This window comes from Lonchura striata, chromosome 18, assembly GCF_050655825.1.
Source record: "Lonchura striata isolate lonStrDom1 chromosome 18, ASM5065582v1, whole genome shotgun sequence".
Classification (NCBI taxonomy): Eukaryota; Metazoa; Chordata; class Aves; order Passeriformes; family Estrildidae; genus Lonchura; species Lonchura striata.
Window position 1 is genome coordinate 7,469,823 of NC_140720.1, and position 10,399 is coordinate 7,480,221.

The 10,399-nt window shown below is 40.0% G+C and overlaps 1 protein-coding gene across 1 annotated transcript; it reads left to right on the plus strand.

The window, feature by feature from the left end:
• The first annotated feature begins 1,637 nt into the window (after nucleotides 1-1,637).
• On the plus strand, nucleotides 1,638-9,387 carry ANKRD40 (ankyrin repeat domain 40). Its single transcript, XM_021555022.4, has 5 exons — nucleotides 1,638-1,875; nucleotides 4,394-4,542; nucleotides 5,515-5,991; nucleotides 6,788-6,969; nucleotides 8,231-9,387. The coding sequence occupies exons 1-5, from the start codon at nucleotides 1,724-1,726 to the stop codon at nucleotides 8,369-8,371; spliced, it is 1,101 nt and encodes a 366-aa protein (XP_021410697.4). The 5' UTR covers nucleotides 1,638-1,723; the 3' UTR covers nucleotides 8,372-9,387.
• Nucleotides 9,388-10,399: the final 1,012 nt, after the last annotated feature.

Genomic DNA, 10,399 nt, shown 5'->3' on the forward strand with positions numbered 1-10,399 from the left:
AATAAACTGGTATAGTGAAAACTGTTCCTGCCCATGGTAGTGGTGGGGGTGGAATGAAATTATCTTTATAAGGGCCCTCCTGTGAAAAATGCATCTTTTATGACTAGCTTTTCGCAAATGTTACAATGACTATTGTATGTGTAATGTTAGAAAGTTATGCTGTATTAATTCTCTTCAAAATATAGTTTTAGGTTACAACATAATGTTGAAATAGAAATCTGTGATGTAGGGTTATTTTACTAGCTCAAGCAAGAGATGAGATAATCAAAAAGTTCTTCACAGAGAGATGACAGTGACTTGGGGCCCATGAAGAGCTACTGCCTCCTTATCAGAAAAGACAAACATTCTTCCACCTTCTCTCCATCTTTATGGAATCACCAGGATTAAGGGGAAGAAGTCAACAAAAACCAGAAAAGTTCTTAATTTGCAAGGAATTTATGCATCATGTATGAATATATGAATATGCAACAGGCTATTGCTTTTAAGGTTATTCCTTTTTTCACAAGGCATGCTTTTTGTGACTAAGTGCCCAAGAGCATCCGGACATCTGTAATTCTTTGCTTTTTATTGTCTTGTAATTGTCCTAGCACAAAATTTTATTATTCTAATTGTATTATTATTTTTATAACCATTTTACTATTATTATTATTATTATTATTATTATTATTATTATTATTATTAAATTTTTAACATTTTAAAAACCAAGTGATTGGCGTTTTTCACATGCATCATGTATGACATCTATGAATATGCAACAGGCTATTGCTTTTAAGGTTATTCCTTTGTCCACAAGGCATGCTTTTCATGACTTAGTGTCCGAAAGCATCTGGACATCCGTAATTCTTTGCTTTTTATTGTCTTGTAATTGTCCTAACTCTAAACTTTATTACTCTAATTGCATTACTATTTTTACAGCCATTATTATTATTAAACTTTTAACATTTTAAAAACCAAGTGATTGGCGTTTTTTACAGGCATATATGAATATGCAAATGACATGCAACAGGCTATTGCTTTTCACGTTATTCCTTTGTTCAAGGCATGTTTTTGGCAGCTTAGTGCCCAAAAACATCTGGACATCCGTAATTCTTTGCTTTTTATTGTCTTGTAATTGCCCTAACACTAAATTTTATTATTCTAATTGTATTACTATTTTTATAACCATTTTGTTATTATTATTGTTATTATACTTTTAAACATTTAAAAACCAAGTGATTGGCGTTTTTCACATGCATCATGTATGACATCTATGAATATACAACAGGCTATTGCTTTTAAGGTTATTCCTTTGTTCACAAGGCATGCTTTTCATGACTTAGTGTCCGAAAGCATCTGGACATCCGTAATTCTTTGCTTTTTATTTGACATCCGTAATTCTTTGCTTTTTATTGTCTTGTAATTGCCCTAACACTAAATGTTATTATTCTAATTGTATCACTATTTTTACAGCCATTTTATTATCATTGAACTTTCAGCATTTTAAACCCCAAGTGCCTGGCGTTTTTCACACTCCCGGCACTCGACGATTCCGTACCAGGACAAACCGAGATCCCACGGGCGCAGCCGGCGGGTCGGGCGCGCTGGCGCGGCCCTTCGGCAGCGCTGCCGGGCCCGCCGCGTCCGGCGCGTCGCGGGCAGCGCCCCGGAACCGGCTGCGGCGGCCGCGCTGTCACCGGCATAGCGTCCCCCGCGGCGCGGAGCGGTGCGGAGCGGAGCGGAGGCGATGCGGGACGCGGGCGGCGGCTGCGCGGAGATGGCGGAGCGGGAGCGGCAGGAGCGGCTGCGGGAGGCGGCGGCGCTCGGCGACGCGGAGGAGGTGCGGCGGCTCGTGGAGCTGGGCGTCGGCCTCAACTCCCAGAACGAAGTCAACGGATGGTAAGGGCCCCCCCGGCCGCGGGCTCCCGGGGAGCCCCGCGGGGCTGCTGCCCGTTCGCTCCCGCCCCCAAGGCCCGGCGGGGCGAGTGCGGCCGGAAGGGAAAAGGTCGGTCCGCCTGCCAGCACTCTGCTGTGGAGCTGTCCCTATGGCAGAGAGGATAAGCAGGGTCGCAAACGCATCCCCACTCCACCTCCTGCCCTGTTTGCCCCTTCTCCGGGTCACTGTGGACTTACTTTGTTGTGCTGGGTTTGATTTTTTTATTCTCCCCAGCCTGAGACGGCGTGCTCTGTCAGAACACAAACCTTGGTGTTACCCAGAAATATTTTATTATTAACTCAAGTTTACAAATTACTTTCAAGCAGGGAACTTGTTCCAGCGACATGAGATTGGGCATCTCGTTTAGATCCACATGAGAACATAAACAGAAGGCTGTTCTGTAATAGACACTTGTACCAGTAACACTGTAGACATAAATTTATTAAAATTAGACATAAAATTATTTACACATTATTTGAAGGAAGATTTTAGAGGGAATGCTCAGGCATTTTTGGAGACTGTTTTCTGCAGGTTCAATTCAGCCTGTATTTACTGTGCTCTTTCGTGCTTGAAATTACAAAAAAAAAAAAAAAAAAAAAAAAAAGGGAACAACATTTTATACAGACAGACAGTTAAAAGACAAAGGGGAGCAGTTTTAAATTAAAAAAGGAGAGACTTACATTAGATGTAAGGAAAAAATTCTTCCCTATGAGGGTGGGGAGGCCCTGGCACAGGTTGCCCAGAGAAGCTGTAGCTGCTCCTGTCCTGGAAATGTTCAAGGCTGGGCTGGACAGGGATTGGAGCAACCTGGGATAGTGGAAAATGTCCCTGCCCCTGGCAGGGGGAATGAGATGAACTTTATGGTCCTTTACAACTCAAACCATTCTAGGATTCTTTCACATTATAATTAAAAATAGGAAAAATAAAATGAGAAAAGGAGCAAGACTTTTAAAGATGCAAGTTCAATCAGCAGTTTTGAGAAGCATAGAACACTTAACAACCTGGGCTTTAAATTGTGATTAAAATTAATGCTTCTAAAAAATTAAAGCAACTGATTCAAAGGATGCTGAATTATCTTAGTGAGTGAGACAAAAAACAGCCCGTCATCAGAATGAGTTGTGTCTAAAACTGGAATTGATGAAATAAGTATTATAATAAAATTAATTATTTTTTTAAATAATGATCTGGTAGTTTTTAACCATGGTTATAAATGGATCTTCATTGTTGTTTAAGTTTGTACAATTAAAAGTTTTGCAGTGAGCTTCTTAGTATGTGTGATTCATAAAGGTGCTGAGTACTTATATTTTGGTGTGTATCAGGTCCCTGGGTAGATGGTTCCTGTCTGCACAGGCCATGTGGAATGGCCAGCATGAATCCCAGAATGAGGCTGTGCTGTTGAGCTTTACAGATCTTCTCTAAAAACTAAACCAGCAAATTTTGTTCTCAATGTAAATACCACCCTGTCTGTCTGACTTTGCAGTCTTTCTGTAAAAAAACCTCACCAAACCAAACCACCCGAAGTGGAAATAGCTTTTTGAAGCTGGACTTTCAACTGAAAGTTTTCTCCCTTCTAAGTTGATTTCTCTCTGCTTTATTTTATATAAGTCTTAACAAATAAATAAATAAACTTGGAGAAGGGTTGAGCATGTTCATTTTCCTGAAGATTTTCCTTCAGCTGGACCTAGAGAATTAAAATAAAATATAAAAGCTAGAGAAGGGTCAAATATCACTAGAACATGGGGTAGGAAAGAATGGTACAACCCTATAGCAAGTTAATGTGTGAGTCTGTAAGTACTTAATACATTAAATAAGATCCGAGCATTAAGCAGCTTTTACGTTTCCTTAATATGTTTCTCTAGTCAGAAACTGCAAATAATGATTTGAAAACACAGAAAAGGGATTAATTCTGTGCATCGCTTAGAGATTGCAGAAAATTAGTTGTCTGCAGATTTAAGCCAAGTAATTACTGATGCAGCAAATGGCAACTGGGCAAAGAACTGTTCTTAGAAACGATGCTTACAATATTTTAAGCATAATTTACTTGCCAGAAAGTGCAAGTACTTAAGCTGGCAGCATTAATTAAAGAGTACATATCCTAGAGATACCAGTAGTAGATCACATATACTCAAACACAAGTATTCTAAGTACAGATGATTCTTTCAAATATTAAAATATCATACACAAGCCTTACTTTCATACTTATTTTTCCAATAGTCTAAAGACTAGCCTAAGAAATTATAAATTGAAATGATCCTGAACTTTAAAAGTACTACTGCAGTAAAGAGCATTGGAGCAAAGAGAAAATGTCATCAGCAGGTGCCATTGCAGACTCCCAATCCAGGGCAAATTTCCAGCAAAATTTGCAACTCAAACTTATTTTAAATGTACACAGAGTGTTCTTCTCATAAGCAGCAAGAATGAATGGAAACAAATCTGCCCTAACTCAGGACCTGACACAGCGTTGATGTTTTCCATGTGCAGGACCTGTTTGCACTGGGCCTGCAAGCGGAACCATGTGGCGGTCGTGGCTTATCTGCTGCACGCTGGGGCTGACAAGGACATCCTGACAAAAAAGGGGGAGAGGCCAGCCCAGTTAACGTCCAAGAGAGAGATCAGGAAGATGTTGGGAGGTAACCTATAGTGATTGTGCCATATGATCATCAAAGATTGGTAAAAGGGTGTTCAAAGCATGTGCACTCCGATCTTTGTTTTGCATGTGAAGATACTGTGTTTGGATTTTAGTATTAGAACTTGCTTTCTAGAGTGTTTACATTATAAAAAAATAAAGTTTTAAGTAAAGGGGATTACCAATAAATTCCATTCTCAGCTAGCCACACTTTTTACAAAACACTGGAAATTTAAAAAAACTGTATTTTGAAGAATGCTGTGTGCCAGGTAGATGCAGTTTTCAGAAGGACAGAAGGAGAAAAATCTCTCGAGTTTGTAGGAAGCTCTTCTATAAGTAACACCTGATTGTCCTCATGTTCTGTATTAGATACATCAAAAATTACCAGCCCAGATAAATGGCTCAGTAAAGGACATTGGTAGAGCATCTCTGCAATGTTTTGTAACTGCTGGAACAGAGCAGGTTTTGCTGCTGGAGGAGATAAGTAATTTGAAATGTGGCTGATTAACAACCTCTTGTGTCTCCTGTGTACTCCTGTGTCTGGTTTTGTTTTCATTGTTGTCTCTCCCAGCTGTTGAATGGGTAATGCTGCAGCTCTGCCAGTACTGCATGTTCCCTTCCCTTTATCCTTTACCTTAATATCAAACAACATTACAACACTTTGTTTTTTGTTGCCTGCTACATTTAAAAAATGACAGCATTATTCCACCAGAGACTACATTACAATATTCTGCTACAGATTAAAACAAGCCAAAACAAAAGTACTGTAGTGTTTAGAAGGAATTAGCATCCCCAGAATTATTAGAATCAGGCTCAGCTTTTATGTTTGTATGGCAACACCTGAGCATTCTGTTTATTGTAGGAAAAAAAGACATGGTGCCTCCTGATGCATCTCTTAACCTATGATGCTTTTAACACTGCATTCCCAAAAAAATATTAACCAGTCTTGGAGAATGACGTTTTATTTGTTTTACAGTGGAAGACGAACTCCCAGACTTAAAGCAAGATTCAGATCTGCCAATCATCCCCAATTACCTGGCTAACCCACCTTTCCCGTATGTTTACAACACCTTGAGTACCAGCATCCCAGATCCTACCCTGAATGGGAATGTCTCACACTTGGAACCACAAGACACCAACTGTCCATCTGTCTCTGACTCGGACACCTACGGACAAGCACGAGCACCGTTACAGCCTGGGAATGCTGCTCCTGAGGCACCTCCCAGCAGGGACATCCCACCCCTGTCTCGAGGGTCTGCTGGGCCATCACACCCAAATCCTGTCCTCCAGAGAGCTCCTGTTTACCAGGGGTCAGTGTCTTGGGGCAGAAGTCCCTCTTTGCCTGCAGGATCCAACCAGTCCCTACCCCAGCAAGGGAGCAGCTCCTGCATGGGACCTGTGCCAGCCTTTCAGCCCGTTTTCTTCACAGGAGCTTTTCCACTCAACATGCAAGGTAGCACCAAAAATCTCTTCTGGCTTTGTATTGATCTTCTGACACCTTAGGCAGAGCAGACTAATCTTGTGTTTCCAGAGACTTTCAGACTGCCATGCTCTGGAATTCAGGAAACATTTGAAGGGAATGAAGTAGGCAGATATCCTGTTTCTGCTAGAACTGTTATTAAAATATTGATGTAAACAAATGCTGTCTCAATTGTATAAAAGCATACAGATACCAGGGTAATCTAATTCTCTAAATAGCATAGTCCAAGCTGCAAATACAGATTATGAGCAAGAAGCCAGTGAGCTCAAGAGAACCTCACATTCCTCAGTCTGCACTGAGCTGTTCTAGTATCTGCCTGCTCTGCAGGGAAACTGCCACCCAGAGAGGGAAACCTGGAATTCCAGTTACCATTAAGAATTTTGTTCTTCAAGTAAAAGGCATTCTGATACCATGGGGTAGCAATGAGAAGTGAACTGACAGCATGAAATACCAATAAAAGCAATCTTGGATTGCTCAGGAGATTGATAACCAGTATAAGCTGCTGTTAAAGGGTATTCATGCAATGGTTCAGACATGCACACATATATTGCATTAGATTTGCTATGATTTTTTCATATAGTTTGATGAAAATCAACCTAATTAAAAGTGTGGTCATACAATTCCTGATTTTGCTTTCTGAGGATTCATGTATTCTTACCAGTGACACAAACAACATCAATAGAACATAGAAACACCTGATAGTTGTAGAGACTTTGTTTCCAATTACTTTATACCTCTGCCTATTAATGTGACTTTTTATTTCTAATAGAACTGGTGCTTAAAGTGAGAATACAAACCCCTAATCTTAAAGAAAATGACTTCATTGAAATTGAACTGGACAGACAAGAACTGACCTACAAGGAGCTGCTTCGAGTGAGTTGCCGTGAGTTGGGTGTGAACCCTGAGCATGTCCAGAAGATCAGAAAATTACCAAATACAATGTTAAGAAAGGTAAGAACTCTACCTTTTGAAGTGTAGCAACTTTTATAAAAGAGATTTTTAGGTTACTGTTATAAAGGAATAATTCATTGGTCACATGCATAGGCCCATGGTGAAAAAAAAAAAAACAACCAAAAATGAAAAATCTCTGCTCAACTTGCAACATTCAGCACTTGTTTGGGATTTCTTAAGTAAAAAGGTTCTCAAATTTCTCGATCACCTCCTTTCATAACCATTTGGTGCTAGACCCAGTTAATACCCGATTTTATGCTTCTATTGTAAAATTCAGTACATCACAACACCACTGTGAGCTGCCAACAGCATTTAAAAGGCCTGCAGAGTTCAGCCAGGCTCTGTGAGTTCAGCAAGGCCTGGCTGCAGTCATTTGCAGAGGTGTTTTTCAGGGTTACTCCATACATCACTGTCCTTCTTTCAGTGACATTTACCCTGTAGCCAACAGAGAAGGGAACTGCTGACCTGTTTTACCAACTCACTACAGACTTTTTTTTCACTCTCAAATCCTTATAAAGTATTGTTGGCATCACTTGTGTGGCAAATCTGATTAGGAATAGATTAACAGAGTCTGCTGCATCTTCACTGACTATAGGATGTCTTACTTTGTGTTAGTCAAAAAGTAGAGAAAAAAAGAAAAAAAAGACAATTCTGTCATTATCCAACTTCAGTTATTGTTGAAGGAACTTTTTATTTTCATCTCTAATCACTTCAGGTCCTCTGGTAGGACTTCGGGACCCCTACTGTTTCTGCAGTGACACAAACCTGACTCAGTGTTCTGCTGTTAGCAGCAGAGCACTGCTGCAGGGGCTCAGAGCTGCCCTTGCTGGGTAGTTCTGAAGGAAGCCATGCAGGCCATGAAGATCAACATGCAGGATCTCCTTGGGTAGATGCAAGCATCAATTTATCAGCTTCTAAGAATTAGCAAGGGTTAAAAAAAAAAGAGGGAAAAAAAAAGAGGATTTGGGTTCCATGCAGTAGATCTTGACAAGTGTAATCCCACTCATCACTTCCACTCACTGTCAGTGTTGCATTCCTTCTTAAAAATTCCTTCTTTAAAAATAGACTTAAGGGAATAGCTGAATAAGACCCCAGAGTAAATACAAGATGCAACAGGATATTTCCTTTCCAGTTCACTATGAAGAACTGTCATAGTTACAAATAAATACATACCTTGTGTTAGTATGAGCTTATTATTTTAACTTACCTCTCCAAAATTAACAGACACTATCACCTAACTCCTTATTGTATTTGTTTAAAGGACAAGGATGTTGCAAGGCTACAGGATTTCCAAGAACTGGAGCTTGTTCTAGCAGTAAGCGACAAAAACTTACTTTTCAGAGTCCCAACACTTTCTGAACAGAGTGGGTATAACAAGAAGGCATCAGAACTTACATACTAATTATGGAGTAAAACAAAATACTTTTATCTTTTGTTTTATAATTATGTTTGAAAAACAGTACCTATAAGGGCTAATGATGTGAAAAAATCTATTTTGTTAACTGCGAAATAAACTGAAGTTGTTATGCACATTTAAAGCTTCTAGTTAACCTAAGAACAGTGGGTCTGATATAGAAGTAGCTCAATGCACAGGAAGTATTGGTAGAACTATCTGTTAATGCAACACTTCCTTATAAAAAGATCATTAAATACTGCAGAGTTAGCAGCTCTCAGGGAAAGGCTTACCTTAAGCTGTTCTAATAATTTGTTTGCTATAAAATAGCAGAGGTACTCAAGCTAAAGAACCTGCCATGAAGCCAATTTAATATTTCTACTGAGTCCATTACCATCAATATTCTCTTTTTAGATCATGTTTATTAAGTCCTGTCTTACTTAGAAGGAGAAAAACCAGAATGGTTTACATCTATGGAAGCACAAAACTGTCAAGTTTAAATTCTATCAAGTGACTTATAGTGATTTCTTAATCCCTGTTTACACTTTTCCCTATTTCTCAGGTTGAAAATAAAAGTGACAGTAATTATCCAAATAATAAATATGCTCTCAACCAAAATCCCTTTTAGTGTTGTCTATCAATATATACATGAGCTATTGACATGTAAATACATGTGCAATTTAATATACTATTTTTGTTACTGTGTTGACATTTCTTCAATGATGCTTTAATTTCCCCTTTTAAAAGCACATAAAATGTAATTTTTTTTTCCTTTGATTTCTACATTCCTGAGAAAAAAAAATGCATCCTGAACCTATAAAATTACCTGTGTAAAAAGAAACTAGTGAAGTACCCAGAGTTTCCTGGGCTGATAGCCAAGCTTGATGTTCCTATGCAATGTATTTTATTTTTTTCACTGTGACTTGTGTTTACCCATGGAGTTTACTGAAAGGAAAATCACAGTTACTGAAAATTCAGAATTTAACTACTTTGCTGTGGAATTCTCAAATAAAGAAATTGAAAAGAGCTGAATTTTATCTGATTTTTTTAGGATTTTAGTATTTAGTATTTAGAATTTAGATTTTAGTATTTAGAATTTAGGATTTTAGTATTTAGAATTTTAGTATTTAGAAGAGTTCTACTCTGCTAGGCCATATGAAAAGCAGGAACTGTGGATTAGATGAATAAACTAAAGTATGAGATGTAACAGGCAAACAGAATTTACCAAACTGGTTTGAATTTTCCTGTTTCTTCGCATTCCCCCCAGTTTCTTTGGAAACAGCAGCTGCCAAAGGAATTTATCTTTTGTCTTGTCTCAGAGTTCAGAGCCCGAGCAGTGTCCCTGTGGCTGCTGGGGCAGTCCTGGGCTGGGTCCTGTGCCTGGAGCTGGGCCCAGGCAGAGCCTCGGTGTGCTGGGGGCTGTGGCAGGTGAGGACAGAGCTGCTGGTGTCCCTGCCAGCCCGGGGGATGTCCCCAGTGCCCGGGCTGCTGTGCCTGGGGCACAGGGAAGCACCGCAGAGGGAGCTCCCAGCCTGCCAGGGCTCCAGCACACACCCCTGCAAACCCCCGAAGTCTCTGTGTGCCCGGGCACCACGCTGAAGCTCCGTCTGCCCAGGTGAATATAGAAAGTCTTGTGACACTGAAAAAGCCTCTTCTGCAAAGCGCCAGAGGTCAGACATAGTCCCAGTCACTGACAAGATCTGTTTCTATACCAGATTGCTGGTGGAATATTAAGTTCTCTGTAATGGAATAATAAAATTGTTGTTCCTCACATCACCCTGGCTGCTGCCTTCTCCCCAGCACAGGATGGTTCAGGCACTGGCTGAATCCAGGAGGACTCAGGGATAACCAGCAAGACCCCCCTAAAAAAGAGCTCAGCTTTGGGGCAGCAACCTTGCACAGGTGCTGATCCCTAGCTATGCATTCCCAGGAATATTTTTATACCTTGTGCAGTTTATACCAGGAAGATACTATTAACTCCCCAATCCCATCAGGGTATAACCATTACATTCTGTGTGTGATAAATAATTCATTACT

Bases quoted from the DNA above. Each gene is read 5' to 3' on its own strand.
- ANKRD40 (XM_021555022.4), top strand. From the start codon at position 1,724: ATGCGGGACGCGGGCGGCGGCTGCGCGGAGATGGCGGAGCGGGAGCGG. The intron at 5,992-6,787 runs GTAGCACCAAAA...TATTTCTAATAG, and splicing joins TTTTCCACTCAACATGCAAG to AACTGGTGCTTAAAGTGAGA. The intron at 6,970-8,230 runs GTAAGAACTCTA...ATTTGTTTAAAG, and splicing joins CAAATACAATGTTAAGAAAG to GACAAGGATGTTGCAAGGCT.